This window comes from Lolium rigidum, chromosome 5 (assembly GCF_022539505.1).
Source record: "Lolium rigidum isolate FL_2022 chromosome 5, APGP_CSIRO_Lrig_0.1, whole genome shotgun sequence".
NCBI classification, from domain to species: domain Eukaryota; kingdom Viridiplantae; phylum Streptophyta; class Magnoliopsida; order Poales; family Poaceae; genus Lolium; species Lolium rigidum.
In genome coordinates, this window is record NC_061512.1 from 204,970,521 (window position 1) to 204,988,946 (window position 18,426).

Here is an 18,426-nt window from a genome sequence, read left to right on the forward strand (position 1 = left end):
CTCCTCATCATGGGAGTCAGCAAATGTGTTGGTGATCGCGGTGGAGTCGATGGCAATGGCTCCGGGGGCACTTCCCCGCTCCGGCAGGGTGCCGGAACAGAGTGCTGTCCCCCGAAACTTGGTTTCGACGATGACGGTGGCTACGGAGCTCTTCTTCCACGGAAAAGTTACGCCTCGTAACTTTTAGGGTCAGGGGCTTCTTATAGGCGAAGAGGACGCGAGGGGGTGCCCGAGGCGCCAGTACATGGGCCAGGGGCGGCCAGGGCCCAGGCCACGCCTGGCACCTGTATAGCCACCCTGTGGCTCTCCCGGCACTCCCCTTCTGGCTCCCGGAGTCTTCTGGTGAATAGAATTTTGGTGTATTTTCCAGATTTTTCCGAGCACTTTCATTTTTGGACTATTTCTGCAATAAACAGACATAATAAACAGAAACTGGTACTGTGGCACTTGTTAATAGGTTAGTCCAAATAATGACATAATATGATACAAAGTGCCTATAAAACATGTTGAAATTGGTGCAAAACAAGAATGGAGCATAAAAAATTATAGATACGTTTGCAACGTATCAACATCCCCAAGATTAACTCCTGCTCGTCCCGAGTAGGTAATTGATAACAAACAATAATTTTGAGGTGACATGTCGTCACACAATCATGATCATTCAATTGTAAAAGCACGTAGAGCTGGGATCATAATATGATAACATAAACATGGTAGATATAATATTGCAATAAACTCACTAACCATGCTGAAACATGAAAAGTAAATCAAACAAAAGACAATGTATAAAGTGCATGGAAAAGTAAAGTGATTGTCTAGAGCATAGTATAAACATAATAAAGTGGTACTCGGCTTGTCCTTTATAATGAAGCAAAACATAAATGCTAGGACACCTTTAAAGTTCAAGAGGGTGACTAAGAAACAAGTAATTTAAGACAAGCATATCATAATTATGAATCAATCAATAAAATCTTGGGACCATGCACATAAAACTAAGAATGACAACTATGCTCTCATAATAAGGTGCATATAGTAAGAAAGTGGAGACTCGACATGGAAGTAAAAGAAAGTCTCTCTTTGAGAGGCAGGTGTAATTACTCATATGCTAGAGTTTTTCATTTTGAAATCATAGAGATATAAATGTAATTTGAGAAGTGCACTCAAGTCAATGGTAGTGAAAAATATTTCATGCAATTGGAATTCTTATAAAACTGCTTGTCTCATGCACAATATACTAATAGTACTCACACCTCGGCCTATTTAGTTCTTGTTCCCAAAGATTATCACTGTATGCATTTGTTTCTACAAAGTGTCACAAAGGGGTACCTCCTTGCTTCATGTACAAAGGTTCCAGGAGACAATTCCACTTATGATATCACAGCTTGGAAATATCTCAACCAGAACATCCATACCGGGAAAACAAAGACAACAGACATGGACTACCTCTTTTTAAAGCTTTAAGCATTCAACAACAATATTATCTCGCAAGAGATTGAGGCGTTTTAGTCCAGCTGAAACTTCCACCATGTAAGCATGACTTTCGTTAGCGGCCCAATGTTCTTCTCTAACAATTATGCATAAAGCAACTCATGGAAAATTTACCACATTTACTTCAGCCAAGATGAGTATGCATAGCAACTCACATGATAATCAACAAAAGGATATGATGAAGGGGTCCCCATGTCGGCATGGTTACCGCACAACAAGCGTTATAAGAATTAAAATTACAATTTACCATGAGCAAAAAGTTACACAAAATGGATAGTGATTTGAAAATTTAAAGGTAGCACATAAGTAAACACTTGCGGAGTGGCAATGAAATACCACAAAATAGGTAGATATGGTGGACACGCCTGGAACAACTTGATTTATGGTGGTTGGATGCACGAGTAGAGATCATACTCAGTACAAATGAAGGCAAGCAAAAGACTGGGATGCGACCAACTAAGAGAGCATAATGGCTATAATCATGCATAGCGACAAAATATATTGATAGAAGCATAAAGTGATATACAAATCTAAAACTAAATGATCATAGTGGCTTAAGGTGACTAATTATGTAGTCATAACATGGTGCAAGCATGCGCCAAGTCATCCCAATTAAAACATTCGCAGGAGAATATATATACCACAATTTTATGCTTACTATGCTAAAAACAATGCATGAAACTTTCAATGGCACAATAAACACTCTCAGCTATTTGATACCAGTCATGATATGAGCATGATTAAAACGTTCATAATAGCAAGCTATCTAACATAACATGCTAAAACCTATGCCTCAGTCTAAACAAGCTTCATTTGCATCACTATACAAACAAATTTTTTCTTCTATTATTTCCACCGCCAACCAAATATTGAAATCACTGTCATAGATAATTAGAAAAAAGACCAGAGAGCTATTCAAACATAATTAAAGGAAACTAACAGGCTCTGAACAAAATATGAGTGGAAAACTAGAACTTAAACGCAGTACTCGAAAAAAATAGAACGCTCACAGAACAATGACAATGAAAACTAGAGCGTTCGTATGCAATTAAAGCGGAGCGTGTCTCTCTACCACACAATGATGCTATGATTACTATTTATTAAATAAAACAAAAAAAACTGAAAACAAAAATAAGAACGCTCCAAGAACAACACATAATACATGAAGCAATAAAAATATAGTGTAGTGAAAAATGACCCGGTGCTTTTTGTTGATAAAGAGGGGATGCCTTGGGCATCCCTAAGCTTTGACGCTTGTACTTCTTGGATATTTCTTGGAGGGTCTAGGGGACATCTCCAAGCTTGAGCTCTTGTCCATTGTTGATCTATTTGCATCATTCTTCTCTCCCTACACTTGAAAACTTCCTTCACACAAAACTCATTACAAATCTCATTAACAACGTTAGTGCAATTATAGAAATATATTCAATTCCACAAACTTAAATATGACATATTAAAGGCATGTAATATGCATCAGCTACTATAGCACAACTTAATAAGGTTCTCTGAATAAAAGAACGCAAAAAGATGGGCAAAAAGGGTCAAATGCAAAACAGTGCAAGAATCTGTCAAAACAGAATAGTTCGTAAAGATGAATTCTAACGAGGAGGTTACACTCCGAATCTCGAAAAACTCAAAACTAATGAAAGTTATATAATTACCTGGGGAAGACGCTCGTAAATTGCCAGCTCAAAATGACGTTCTGGTGATTTATGCGAATTTTCTCGCGAAAGTCCAGAAACAGAAACAGGATAGTTGTTTCCCCAAATACCACTTTCTTAACATTAGAGGCAATTATTGGCACAAAACGAAATAAAAATGATAAGTAGAGGTCATTGCAGTAGCAATGACTTCCAAGACTCAACAAAACAGTAAAATAACAGAAATAAATACATTGGATTATCTCCCAAGAGTTCTTTCTTTATAGCCATTAAGATGGGCTCAGTAATTTGATGATGCCCTCATATGTAATATGAATTGAGGTAAAAGAGAGAATCTATAAGCAACTATAAAACAAATTTAAGTCTAACCCACTTCCTCTGCAGAGGAATCTTGTAGAAAAACAAGTCAATGAAGCACAAAGCGGCTAGCATAGCAAGAAAAAATAAGTGGAGCTTCAAAAATTTCAACATAAAGAGGTTAAACTTAATATTATTGAGATGCATATAACCATGTTTTCCTTTCTCATAATAACTTTCAGTAGCATCCTTGATGAAATCCACAATATAACTATCACATAAAACATTATTATCATGATTCACTTGCATAATATAATTATTACTCCCCACATAAGCATAGTCATTATTAATAGTAGTGGGAGCAAATTTAACAAATAGCTATCATTATTATTCTCATCACCATAATCATCAAATATAGGAGGAATATTGAAATCATAATTAATTTCCTCCTCAATAGTAGGTGTACTAAAATATCATATTCATCATTGCAATCATCATATATAGGAGGCATAGTATCATCAAATAAAATTTTCTCCTTCGTGCTTGGGGGACTAAAAATATCATGCTCATCAATACCAACATCCCCAAGCTTAGACTTTTGCATATCATTAGCAATAATGGTGTTGAAAGAATTCATACTAATATCATTGTTATCATCATGATAGAAAAGTTCCATAATTATGTTTATGTTTTCCATTAAACCGAACTAGTGAAAATAAAAAAAAGAAACAAAAAGATATAATTACAGAATCTAAAGGAGATACCTTCGAGCACTCACCAGCAACTAAATAGCTTAGTAGCCAGAGGATGTGAGTACCTTTTACCTTACCTCCCCGGCAACGGCGCCAGAAAATAGCTTGCTAGCGTGCAGTTGACGTGGGAGTTAGAAATCTTTGTGGTGTAACTTTTCTTCAGGTCCCCGGCAACGGCGCCAAAAAATAGTTTGATGTCTACGCACACTCTTATTCCTGTAGACAGTGTTGGGCCTCCAAGAGCAGAGGTTTGTAGAACAGCAGCAAGTTTCCCTTAGGTGAATCACCCAAGGTTTATCGAACTCAGGGAGGTAGAGGTCAAAGATATCCCTCTCAAACAATCCTGCAATTCAGATGCAAGAAGTCTCTTGTGTCCCCAACGCACCTAATACACTTGTCAGATGTATAGGCGCACTAGTTCGGAGAAGAGATATTAAAATGCAGGTGGTATAGATGGTGGTAAACGATAACTGCGATCTGAAATAAATATTGCGGGAAATAAACATGTAGTAAAACAGTAAACGAACGGTGCCAGAAAAGAGCTTCGTTGGCACTAAGGAGTGTGATGTAATATTTAGAAACAAGGCCCAGGGATCATACTTTCACCAGTGGCACTCTCAACAATGTAATCATAATTAGATATAAATATAAGCACTTCATCATGCTACTACGAAACACTTTCTTGTTGGATAAAAAAACACAAATTCATCGTGCATGGGCTATAAAAGCACACCTCAAGATGCAGCCCCAAGTACCATGAACCGCCTATGCTGTTACTTTGAGCATTCATAGGAGGAACTAACATTACACAATTCATAAGGGATCCACACACGGTACATACCGCGATCATGCGACCCCAAAGTTCATATGATAAAACACTAGAGTAGCACAACAACATCTAGATTACAAAGCCCACGATCACATAAAAGATCATATCACGAGAGAGAGAGAAACCACATAGCTACCGGTACGGCCCTCATCCCCGAGGGTGAACTACTCCCTCCTCATCATGGGAGTCAGCAAAGGTGTTGGTGATGGCGGTGGAGTCGATGGTGATGGCTCCGGGGGCACTTCCCCGCTCCGGCAGGGTGCCGGAACAGAGTGCTGTCCCCCGAAACTTGGTTTCGGCGATGACGGCGGCTACGGAGCTCTTCTTCCACGGAAAAGTTACGCCTCGTAACTTTTAGGGTCAGGAGCTTCTTATAGGCGAAGAGGCGACGCGAGGGGATGCCCGAGGCGCCAGTACATGGGCCAGGGGCGGCCAGGGCCCAGGCCGCGCCTGGCACCTGTATAGCCACCCTGTGGCTCTCCCGGCACTCCCCTTCTGGCTCCCGGAGTCTTCTGGTGAATAAGAATTTTGATGATTTTTCCAGATTTTTCCGAGCACTTTCATTTTTGGACTATTTCCACAATAAATAGACACAATAAACAGAAACTGTCATTGTGGTACTTGTTAATAGGTTAGTCCAAATAATGACATAATATGATACAAAGTGCCTATAAAGCATGTTGGAATTGGTGCAAAACAAGCATGGAGCATAAAAAATTATTGATATGTTTGCAACGTATCACATCCCTACCAAACTACTACCGCCGTCATTGCAAGATGAAGACGATGCTGCTGTGAAGCTCAAGTCCAATGAAGTCAGAATCGGACCTATGACAAGAGCTCGTGCGAAGCTACTAAAAGAACATGTGAACTTGTTTCTAAATGATACTTTGATCGATGAGAACTTTATACTGCCTAAGTCCTTTTACTTATGTATGATCAGGTACGAAGATGGAATAAGCATCGCACGAGGAAAAGAGGAGCAGTGGGACGTGAAGCTGGACATGGAACTGGACATGAAGCTGGACATGAAGACATTCCATGGACGCGCGAGGGAGGAGAGGGAGGCATGCGCGAAGGAGGAGAAGCAGCAGTCCAGGCCGGTTCCACGGCTGGCGCAACCGGCCACCACGCCGGATGAGCCCGGCGCCAGCCAGCTCTCACACCGGTGCCAACCGGGCACTATCCAGTAAGTCTGGAACCCCCGCCCGGTCACCACCCGGTCCCTGGCCCGGTACCAACCGGACCGGTCGGTCCTTGGCTCGGTCGACCCCCACCCTGGCCGGCCGTGTCCGAGTCAGTCTCCACCAGCTCCCGATCTAGGTTGGCTATTATTGTATTTTCTCGACTTCTGGTCGTCAGGAACCGCTATATAAGTGCTCAGGACGTCCCCAAATTAGGTTTAGACCATGTTTAAGATAAACCCTAGTTCATAGTTGATTGCTTTGCAACTCTGTTGAATCTATACACCAATTCACATCGATCTGGTGTTTTGCTACTGAAAGTCTTGTGTGATCTGTTGTTCCATTGAGAATTAGACGGTTGCAACTTACCGCTTCGTGGTCGGCGGCTACGTGTGTGGAGTTGCGAATATTTTGCAGGGTTGAGAGCTGTTGCATTGGCGACAGGGATCGATCGAGAGACTCGTCAGCGTCATACAAGTTATGATCCACTTCATCATCGTGTATCTTCGCTGTGTTCATCGTGTGTTCATCACCATCACCGTCGCTTACTGAGAAGATCGGGCAACCTCTTATCAGTTTGCACGCAGGGAAGCTTAAGGAAGAAGAAGATATGATGAAAATAAGAAAAAAAAAGTGGGTCCAGTGGCATATTTTAGAATATGTTTTTTTACGGTTTTATTTTATGGGTTCTAACCTGCGCCGACACTTTTCAACCCGTAAACACGAGTTTTTTTTAAAAAACACGAGTTTAGTGGCCTGAACTCACGTTTTACAGTTTGCATTTCACGGACTCTGCTAGAGATGCTCTAAGTTGGAACTCTTTTGGGCTTTGGCTTACCATTTGGAGCATGTAGGTGATTGGCAACATGGAGCATCGTCGGATGAGCCAGGTGGCGAGACTACTGCGCCTTTGACTTTCCGCAAGCGTAGACTAGTCCAACCTCCAGGTTGCTCCTCTATCGAGCATCGGTGTCGCTGACCCCACGTAGAAGTCAGCCTCTACCTCAGCTGCACGCACGTCGTCGTCAGAGCGCGCGTCACTACCACTACTCTGTCCAGGCAGCAATCCACTGCACAAGACCATCCAGAAGCAGCTCTCCCTCATCCACACGTTTTCCACGGAGCTCCTGGCTTGGACATAAGTGGAAATATCAACGAGCAACCCACGCCTGGCCCGGCCGTGTGTCCTCCTGGCGCCGCTCTGGCTACCACATATCCGCCGCGTGGCTTCCGATGTTTCCGAAGCGTATATAACCGCCTCCGTTCGGGATGGACCTCCTACCTCAGATCACTTCAAGCACTCCAGTCCAGTGCCACTCGCTTAAGCAAGCGCCACCAAGCACAGCCATGGCCTCCACGAGCCAAGATAACGCCAATAGTCAACTGATCGAGTTCCCCTCCGGCCGCTCGATCTCCTCCGAGCGGGAGCACGGCATCATCGTCGCCGCGCTGCGGCACGTCCTCTCCGGGTACAGCACGGCGCCGCCGGAGATCGTCGCCGCTGCGGCGTGCGGGATGTGCGGCATCGACGGCTGCCTCGGGTGCGACTTCTTTGGGACCGAGCCGGAAGTGACGGGGCGGGTGGCGGTGGTACCAGCAACCCAGCAGAGGAAGCGGAGGAGGAAGAAGAACGCCTACCGCGGCGTGCGCCAGCGGCCGTGGGGGAAATGGGCGGCGGAGATCCGCGACCCGCGCCGCGCCGTGCGCAAGTGGCTCGGGACCTTCGACACCGCGGAGGACGCCGCGCGGGCGTACGACTGCGCCGCGCTCGAGTTCCGCGGCCCGCGTGCCAAGCTCAACTTCCCGTGCTCCGACCCTCTGCTGCCTGTTCCTCAGCACGGAAACGGCATTGCCGATCATGCTACCGCGGTGCCGCAAAATGAGGAGACCCTGACGCCCTCGCCGTGCAGCGCCGAAGCCGATGAGAGGACGCCGGAAGAGTGCCTGCAGCTGGGTGTGGACGGAGCCGGCGACCAGCTGTGGGAAGACTTGCAGGATTTCATGAAGCTAGATGGAGACGACCAATGGTTCGCGCCCTTTTCAAGTTCAGCATCTTGTATCTGAGCTCCTGTATGTCAGGATAGTTAGATATCAGCTGTCGGATTAGACTAACTGACAACCGCGCTGATTTACTCGTGCAGCTCTAGTGCACATTTTTTTATTTTTTGGGACAATACGCATAGCAAATTATTAGCAAGTACTTACGTTGATTCGTTAGATTGATTATAATGAGCAAATTGTCTCTAGTTTGACTACCCAATGTACTTTTAACATGTCATTTGAGAAAGGAAAAAAGTTTGTTCTAACCAGTGTAATTTTAACATCTGATTTGAGAAAGAAAAAAAAGAGCCCAAGACTCGTAAGATTAAGTATGTCTAAATTGTCTCTGGTGTGACTAACCAATGTATTTTATGACGTGATTTTAGAAACACAAAGGTTTCTTTATAACATTGAATTGAAGACAAAGTCTGACATAAACCTCGGACTTTCAGTATCAGAATTTAGATGGTCAATCTCGTGCAATCTTTCTGTTGTCACTCACAGAATCATCAATATCAAATCATTATTCAAAGGTCCACACAGGCTCCGATGTCTAGCATGTTTGTGATCTCTAGGCAATATGTCTCTAACCAAACTAATGGATTGAACTTCTTTAACCACTTAGATAAATAATACTATGGAGAGAGCATGAATAATGGAATAGTAATTGCCACAAGACCTATTCATACCAGATCAACTATCAGCCTACCAGATCAATCATTCATACATAAAGTAAACAACATCAACAATAACAATAATAACTAATGATTGAAGAAAGTGTGATGTTCAAAACAATAGCAAACAGTGAGGAAAATGGTGATTGATGGAGTCGTGGTTATTGGTGTCGAAGATGAAGAGGAGGAGGTCGGCATCGGTGGCGGTGTGGATCCCCTCCCCCTCCTTCCTTGAGAAACGTGGTGGAGTGTGTTGGAGTGGAGTCCTAGAGTTATGGTGGTTATTAGGGCATGCTCCTCCTTCATACCATGATTTTTTCTCCCCTTTTGGTGTTGGAGTTAACTCAAACTTTATCAATCCTAAGTAGGTTAATTAGTAGTAGTAATAGTACTAATTGGTGTAGGTAGTATCCTAGTCCCACCATCACTAACGAATAAGGAAAGGAAAAGATGTCGTAGGTGTCGTATTATTTTGTCTAAGCAGTAATCTTTCCGTTTTAATGAATAAGGCTTTAAAAAATCAAGCCAAGTAAATTTTGACATAACTTTTTTTTAAATCTATCAACAAATATGATATTTTATAGACATTATATGAAAATTTATTACATGATGTATCTAATGATATTGATTTTGTATTTTACATATTAATATTTTATAAAAACTTAGTTGAACTTTACAAGGTTTAACTTTAAAAATTAAGCATTATTAACTAGACCGGAGGAAGTACTAGCTAGCTAGTAAAGTCTCCTTCGTGTTAGTGTTCATGTTTGTGTGATGTTGACTGAATTTGATCTCAGATTCACATATGGCTTAGCCGATTGGGATGGATCAACCCCAATACACAAACATTCTGGCGGGCAACATATCTAGAGTTGATGGAATATGTGCTCCTGAAGGCAATATATATTGTTGAACTTATTATCTTGTAAAGTGAATCATCATTATTGGTTCTAAATTGGTTTCTCATGTTAAATTCGTAGGGTAGTTATAGTGTTCTATATAGCAGAGGTTGGATATGCATGTCAACATGGGTTAATGCGGTTCTCTAGGAACTATCCTTAGACCATCAAAGAACTATGAAATTTCACACACCGCGGGCCTCTTTGATTTGCAGGATTTCAAAACCGTAGGAATAAGAAACAAATAGGAATATGATAGGAATGCATGTGCAAACTCATAGGATTATAAAGGCACTGGAATTTACGAAATTGGATGTTTGCTTCTTAGGAATAGGTAAAATACATGAATCCTTAAAACCATAATAAAATCATGGTTAAAATAAATGTAAAAAATGAGATTAGGTTATCATCATGCAATTTATGAATTTTGTCTCATTCTTTTTGCATAGGAATGTAAATAAGAGGTTTGAGTGGTCGCAGAATTCCTTTGTTTTTTCTTTACAACCTAAACTACAGGGGAAAAATCCTACACTTTCTCCATACTTCATTCCTTTGAATCAAACGAATAAATAGTGCCATCAATGGAAAAGTTGATTCCTATACTTTTCTGCCAACATTCCTATGAATCAAGGATGCCTCAAGCCTTAGGGTCACAACTCATATATGGGGCATAAAAGAATATTTTTAAAATCTTAGATCAATAGCCATTCCACACTTATCTAGAAGTTAACCTTATTAGGGATTGCATTTTTCACAACTGGATTCCAGGGTTTTGTTTTGATGAGGGTGTGTGTCAACAAAGGTGGATGTTGTGGTATACATAGCGGATCAAGGAGTATGTCACCCAAAGGTAGTGCCACTTCGGAAAGACAATACGATTCAGTGAGCTTAGGCGATGTGGAGAAATAGTGGCAACCACAAGGATATGATATTGTTGTGTTAGTATTCTTACCGATTGATGGACTAACTGCGGTCATTTGTAATTCAGCTGGACTTCAATAATATCATAGCGTGACTACGGACATTTGATTTTGTCCTAGATAGCCAAACTATTATATCTTATGGTGCAACTGTTTGATGGTAATCTCACCACTTCTTAGAAGAGATGAACACAAACAATCAATGAAGGAAACCATGCACATTGCCATTGCATCCATCAAGCCAAATTTGCCTCAATGCACGTAACCAAATGCGGGGATATGTTTTCCTCCTCATGCAATGCATACAATTATACATAGGAGGAGATGTTTGGAGTCTTGCATAGATTTTTTTTTTCCTTTTTTGGTTTTGGCCGATGGATACTGTGTGAGGGAAAACACGATTTGGCTTGTTTTTGCACTACGATTGAATGCTAAAAAAGTCACATGCTGCATGATGGCACCATTTTTTCCCAACTTGATTGGTTGGCCACAAATCGTGTTTTTGAGCTGAGCCGATGCAACGCACTGCGTTTGGAAGCTCGCATAAGGTCTGATATGGTCACCTTGTACCTCTACTTGGTGAGCTTACGATCTTCAGATTTTTGGGTATTACAACAAGTGATCACACATGGTTACGACCACAACAAATACATGATCCAGATCAAAAGGGTGACGATGATTTAGTCCTTGAGCCTACTGCATGTGATCTTTGAAGCGCCATCACCCACGATCTTTGGAGCGATATGAACTCTGTCTTGGGGGCTACATCGTAAGCAGACTTTTCTGCTAAGAAATCAGAGTAATCTTGTTCTGCCTCCTCTCTAGTCATATACTTTTTGTGGAGGTTCTTCCAATAACCTATCACATGTGGGCCAACGTCCTCTGATGACCTGTAGACTCCACGCACTCTCCCGTAGTACACCATCCGATCTCGTCCGGCCAGGGCGTTGGTCCTAGTCCCCTCTCCCTCCACTCGCTGCTCTAGAGGTGGCATGGGGGAGGGGGGTCCGTTCTGGCCTAGAGTTAGAGTTAGGTTTTGTTTCCTATGGTGCGTCGTTGGGATGGTGGGAGCGGCGTCTGGGCCAATAAATCCGCCTCAACTATATTCCTACACTGACGACCTTCTGGGTGGCGTATCGGAGTTGATGGCAACATGTGCTGATCGGTCCTTTAGATCGACAGCTTGGCCTTCTCGTCATTCTTCAAATCTGGCGAGATCAGTTTCTCGGTGTGTCGCTGGCATTCGTTGTTATCCGTTACGACGCTGGCGGCCGGGCAAGGTGGTTCTTCTGGAGCGAAGATGTTGGGGTGTGTTCGATTCTGGAATCATGAGGAATGGGACAGGATGTTTTCGCACCTAGCGCCCGTTCCTATGTTCAGTTGGCAAGAGGAATGGAACCGAGTAGTTTCTAGAAACGAAATATATCCCTAAGATGTGGAATGGACTTACCTGGCCAAATCGGTGAAATCCGGGGGAGCGGCTCTAAGCATTGCTCCACGCATGCAAAGAAAAAAAGTCTGACTCGTCGCTAATCTCGCTCGGCGGCTAGCACGCGCGGCAGAAGCGCGGCGGCGGCCAAGCACGCCCGGTAGCAGCGGCCGGCGGCTAGCACACGCGGCGACAAGCACACCCGGCCGGCGGCGACGGCCTGGCACGCGCTACGGCGGCAAGCACGCATGTCGTCTTGACCGTGCTCCTCCGGTTTTGCTTGTTGATTTTGGCATGTGTTGATTTTGATTTGCAAAAAAAATACATATTTATGCTTGTATTGATTTTGATTTGGACAAAACAAAATCATGTTTAGACCGTTCCGTTTCACTGTGCGATTCCAGAACCAAACATAAAACAAAACCATTTCGTTTCTCGATTTTTTTTAAACCGAACACGGAGACGAAACCATCCAATGAGGTTGGAATGGAACTATTCCATTCCGTCCATCCTAGTTTCAGAACGGAACACACCCTTAGTTCAGAGGCTTCGAATATGTCGTTCTTCTGTGATTTTGTCTATGGGAATGCTATCTTGTTCAGTACATGGAGACGTCTCCGACCGACGTGTCACAACGATATGTGCCTCGATGTTGTTTTTGGACTCACAAGGCCCCGTTGGAGATGGGGTTTTTAATTCCGAACTATTTTTTTTCTATTTTGCTACGACAAAATATTGAGCGTCGACGGTCACGGTCTCAGACTAATGTTTAACCGCACCTGCGTCAGGAGTATCCCAGACTGGATCTGGCTGCTCGTCTCCAAATCGTCGCGCCGCCACCGTCACCGCGGATGCTGATCTCAAGCCGTCTCCCGACGCCGGTCTGCAGCCTACCCCGATGGTGTACTTCGTTCAAGCCACACTCTCCCCGCCTACCCATCAAATCCCCTCGCCGACGGTCTCGGCGCCGATACCGAGCATAGACGCCACCCAGTGGCAACAGGGGCGGGGACGGAAGGCGATAGCTCCAGCGGCAGATAGTGATAGCACTGGAGGGAGTAATGTAAGAGAAAGTGGTGACGGCGGCGAAGGTCAGGGAAGTGGCGGCGCTCCTCGAGCTCTCGGTTCGCTTTGTATTTTGGGATGGTTAGCCTCGTGCCCCGAATCGCATGGCCAGAGAATTGTGGAACAGCGGCAACGCCGTACCCCAAGAATAGCCGAGAGTTTACCTTTGGTGGATTCGGGGGACCTCCATGCTTGGCGCGCGGTATTGCCTCATCACCACCCCTATCTCTTTCTCCGCATGTCCTCTCCCAGCCCGAACTGCAACACGGAGTCTTCTTTCCCCTTCCATTGATGAACTTGTTGCCAAGACAGGAACAGAGGAGAAAGGGATTCAAGTGAGGTATTGCAATTTTCTCATTTTCCAACTCCTGTTTCTTAGGTTGATCTGTTTGCTCGTTCTAGCTTTTCGATACAACATGATTCTGCATTTATTCAATCTTGGAAGATATTGCCTGTAGTTGTTCACCTAGACGCAGTAGAATTTTCCTACTCCTGGAAAATACCAAATGTTTGCAAGACCCATCCGAAATTAACAATGTTGATGGGAATTTTAAGCGCGAGGAATTGCCAAACGGTAGGAATTTGCTCTTTATGTCTGAAGATACCACTGTTATTTGATAATACTACCTCCATCCCAAGGCTTAAGGCCTATATTTTTTCAGAAAGTCAAACTATGTTAGGTTTGACTAAGTTTTTATAAAAAATCATTAACATGTCAAATACAAAATTAATATTATTAGATAGATAATGAAACATATTTTCATGTGCTATCTACAAAATATCATATTTATTGATAGATTATTCTAAAATTTTGGTCAAACTTTACTTGCTTTGACTTTTCCAAATATATGATACTACATTGTACAAATTGATACTTCTGCAATCAACAACAAGCTCTTTACGTGATATTATGCAATCGTACATAAGTTGATGCACAAGCCAGCTACATGTCAGAATAGCCCTCAAAAGTTCGTTGCAGCTATCGTGTTAGAACCTTCAGTATTTGGACAAATTATGCGTCGCCTAGGCGTCGCCTAAGCGACGCTTAAGCGTCAGAGCGCTCCAGGAGGTCAAGGCGTCGACGTCGCCTTCGTTTCCTGTCCAAGGCGTCCAGAGGCGTCTCTGAGGCGTCCAGAGGCGTCGCCTAGGCGCAAAAATCTCCGCCTTCCTTGCTTCTGGACGCCTCGGTCAGGTCGAGCGGGAAACTGCGATGGCGGGAGGGAAAACTGAAATTGGCGGTCATGGGAGGGAAATTGGGGGCCAGGGATGGGGAAAGAGAGGGAAGAGAGAGAGGGGAACATACCAGGGGAATCGATTGGGAGAGAAGAGAGAGAGGAGGGAGCTCCTCTCACGCGGCCTCCCCAGCTCCGGCCAAGCTTGTGGCTGCCTCTCCGCCCGGCCTCCTCCTCCTCCTCCTTGCCCCATGGAAACGGGAGAGGCGGCGGTCGCTGCGACGGAGAGCCGGCGGTCAGCGACGGGAGAGCCGGCGGTCAGCGACGGGAGAGCCAGGAGAGCCGGCGGCGCTAACAGTGGAGGACGACGTGCTCGTGTGCGGTTCCTGGGATCGCTAGGGTTAGGCTTTAGATAGTTAGTTGGGCTTTTTGGGCTGAAAGGGGCTTTTGGGCTGAAAGAGGACGACGTCTTGGACAGGAAACGAAGGCGACGTCGACAGGAAACGAAGGCTTCAACTTCAACAGAGGCGTCGCCTTGCAACGCGCCTTAGGCGCCTATGCGTCCAGGCGCCCCCCCCCATCGCCTTGGGACGCCTTGGCGCCTTTAAAACCATGATCTCAAGTTCATGGAAATACATAATTTATGTCTGTTTGCTTGAGATAACATGGCTTATCCTGTCAGTGCGCAATTCCTGACAACTTAGAATCTGAATAATGTGCATTGTTGCGAGCACAAAGGACCAGTAAACAAAAAAATGCATCTGTCATTCAATCTATAAACGTTATCAAATATGTTTATGTAAATGCTAAAAGTAATGCACCTGGAATTTTCTGGTAGAGTTCTACTGCTCCTGTCCTCTTATGAAAATTTTCAAGCATTCACTTGATAGATGAAAATGGTTCAGTTCGTATGAAAATATTTAAAAGTAGATGCTTTCCAGATGAATGCATCCCTTTCTGGTTTGACGGGCAAGCAATTTTAACCTATCTCATATACTATCGGTAGTCATGACTCATGATTGTGTATCAGTATTTTGTTTTCTTTAACTAACTTGCTAATTATTTGTCAGGTACCCAACAGTAACGTTATCCATGATAATTATTTGAACTCTCTATTGTGTAATATCCTGCATGCCGCGGGATGGAGGAACTGAATGTTGAAGGCGTGCAACAAGTATCTGTTGATCCAAACACTGTCGATTTACTGGAAAGCTTGGATGATCCAAAGCCTCTTATTTCATTTGGTTTACCTAAAAGTTCCCCAGATGGTCATACCAGGCATTTGAGTGAAGATTTAAGTTCCCTTACAATTAATGATTTACGTGTGAAAGGGGAGGAGATTTGCCACAACCAGCATGCCCACAATAGAAATTTTAGTGAAGATTTAAGTTCCCTTACAATTAATGAAGTACGTGCAAATAAAATAGAAGAAAAGTGCCATAGCCCGCTTGAAGAAAAGGTGATAAGTCGCCATAACTCAGCTGAAAGAAACATTTTTAAGGCTGCAGAAATTGCCGAACGTTTCATTCAGGCTCTAGATAATAGAGTCCTTGTTGAAACTACAGCACCGATTGAATCAGTCAAAGATGCTGTTAGCAAATTTGGGGGGATTCTTGACTGGAAAGAGGTGATGACTCTTCTTTTCAAATGTCATACGATCTTATTGTCTTGTTTTGGCCCAATATACTTATGTCTTTATAACTTTTTTGTGCAGAGGCGTAAAAATGTTCAAATTTCTCTTGACAAAGTGCGGGAAGATGCCCCCGAGTACCAGAGAAGATTTGAAGTTGCAGAAGCTGAGAAAAGCCAAGTTCTGAAAGAGCTGTGTGGCATCAGGCGGATCATAGAAGGGCTGAAACTGAGCCTGGAGAAAGCACAGACTGAAGCGTTGCAAGCACAGCAAGATTCAGAGATTGCTGAGATACGATACAAAGAAATACAACAGGGTATCGCCCACAAAGAGAGTGCTGCAGTAAAGGCAGAGATTGATCTTGCCAAAGAACGCCACGCGACTGCCTTAGCAGACTTGCAGTCAGTTAAATATGAGCTGGAGCAACTTCAGAAAGAGCACACTTCTTTAATTAGTCAAATGGAGAATGCCGAGACTAAAGCACGCGAAACCACCACCATGTCTCAGGAAATCGAGAAGAACGTCGAGGACCTTACCCTTGAGCTCATTTCACTGAAAGAGTCACTTACCTCTTCACATGCTACCCATATTATAGCAGAAGAGCGAAGAATAAATGTGGCTATGGCGTATGAGCAAGAAAAAGCTAATTGGCAGGATGAGCAGAAGGAAGCTGATGAGGAGGTTCAAAAGCTGAATGACGAGATCTCAGCCAGTAAAGATCTCGAGTCCAAGCTTGAAGCTTCCTCTGCATTGCTGGTGAATCTGCAAGGTGAGTTTACTGCTTATATGGAAGGAATACTGCCTGAGAAGGCAAGTGAGGCTGGAGAGGAAGTGCCATCAATGGTTAGTGTTCGGATGACACTGGCGAAGACCACAAAGGAGCTTGAGGATATGAGGATGAACATTGAAAAAGCCAAGGATGAGGTTAAAGGGCTTTGGAATACTGCTGCTGCATTGCGAGCTGATCTTGAGAAGGAGAAGGCAGACATCACAGCATTGAGGGAGAAACAGCACCATGCTTCTGTTTCAGCCACATCTCTCCAGGAGGAACTGAGAAAAACGGCACGTGAGCTGATGGTGGTGCAGGAGAGAACTAATGCAGCTAGAATGCCCCCAGAGCTACAGCAGGCTACTCAAGAAACAGAACGAGCTAAGGCGAAGGTTCGGTTGGCCCAGGATGAGGTTGCAAAGGCTAGGGAAGAGGCAGACCGAGCCAAGGCAGAGGTCAATGTCGTCCAGTTGAGGCTGGAAGCAGTGTCAAGGGAGATACTTGCGGTGAAAACATCAGAAGAAATTGCAATGGCCTCAGCAAATGCGCTGCAAGAGTACAAACATGAGGGAGAAATAGAACCCCAAGCTGAGAGAAGAAGTCACAACAACATGAAGGTGCCGATCGAAGAGTATGATGCGTTGAGCAAGAGAGCACAGGAAGCTGAGGACCTAGCTAAGAAGCGGGTTATGCAGGCGGTTGAGAAGATAAAAGAGGCGAAGGAGGGAGAGGTTAGGAGCTTGGATCAGTTGTATCAGTTGACCAAACAGATAGATGATAGGAGGGTTGCGCTGAGGTCGGCGCAGGAGAAAGCCTTTTCGGCACAGGATACCAAGTTAACAATGGAGAGCGAGCTGAGGAAGATGAGAGTAAAGCACGATCAACCGCATGGCGAGATGGATCTTCCGATTGCTGATATCTGCCTTCTGAATAGTGCATGCTCTTTTGATGCAGCAGGATCATCTGGTTCCAATCCTCAAATGCGCGGAACATGCCTGCCTAGAGCTGACACCATAGCGACAAGTTCAGTAGCAGAGTCAAAGGCGCGAAAGTCGTACTTCCCTCGGTCCATAGTGACGATGTTCATGGGTAGTAGGAAGAAGACACATTCCAAGTGAACCTCAATCCCTTACGTTGGTAGTTTGCTGAACTTCTCTGGTACGATTCTTCTGTACATGTAACAAGTAGGTTGCACTTTTCTTTTGTTACCCTAATTGTAATTATTTTTTCAGAAATGAAATTTGATTCAGTCGGAGATGTGTCAACCTTTGCACAATCCTTTCTTTCCTGAATGGAGATGTCATTGTCCGGTAATACTGGGTTGCATTAGTAGCATCCCGCGCAACTCACATGAGCATTTTCACCGATCGATTAACAGACATGAAATACCTTAGAGCATCTCCACCGGTGACTTTTAAATATTAGCTGGCAGCACACATGCCGGCTACGTTTGAGGGTCGATAGCAGCAAGTGTCGGTCAAAAATTTCCAAACTCCCACACCGGTACTCCCCCATAGATAGAAAAAACCCCAAATCGACGTGAAAATGGTGTGGGTTTGGTGCCGGCGACCCCAATAGCCTTGCTTGGCATAGGAGTTGGTTGGGTTCGCCGGCTAT

The 18,426-nt window shown here is 44.0% G+C and overlaps 2 protein-coding genes across 2 annotated transcripts; both read left to right on the forward strand.

Moving 5' to 3' along the window:
• Positions 1–7,480: 7,480 nt before the first annotated feature.
• On the forward strand, positions 7,481–8,379 carry LOC124656972 (ethylene-responsive transcription factor ERF109-like). Its single transcript, XM_047195616.1, has one exon. The coding sequence runs from the start codon at positions 7,481–7,483 to the stop codon at positions 8,273–8,275; it is 795 nt and encodes a 264-aa protein (XP_047051572.1). The 3' UTR covers positions 8,276–8,379.
• Positions 8,380–15,858: 7,479 nt separating this feature from the next.
• On the forward strand, positions 15,859–17,927 carry LOC124656973 (protein WEAK CHLOROPLAST MOVEMENT UNDER BLUE LIGHT 1-like). Its single transcript, XM_047195617.1, has 2 exons — positions 15,859–16,037; positions 16,125–17,927. The coding sequence occupies exon 2, from the start codon at positions 16,500–16,502 to the stop codon at positions 17,925–17,927; it is 1,428 nt and encodes a 475-aa protein (XP_047051573.1). The 5' UTR covers positions 15,859–16,037; positions 16,125–16,499.
• The last annotated feature ends 499 nt before the right edge of the window (positions 17,928–18,426 follow it).

Excerpts from the sequence above, each read along its gene's own strand:
- LOC124656972 (XM_047195616.1), top strand. The coding sequence starts at position 7,481 with ATGGACCTCCTACCTCAGATCACTTCAAGCACTCCAGTCCAGTGCCAC.
- LOC124656973 (XM_047195617.1), top strand. The coding sequence starts at position 16,500 with ATGGAGAATGCCGAGACTAAAGCACGCGAAACCACCACCATGTCTCAG.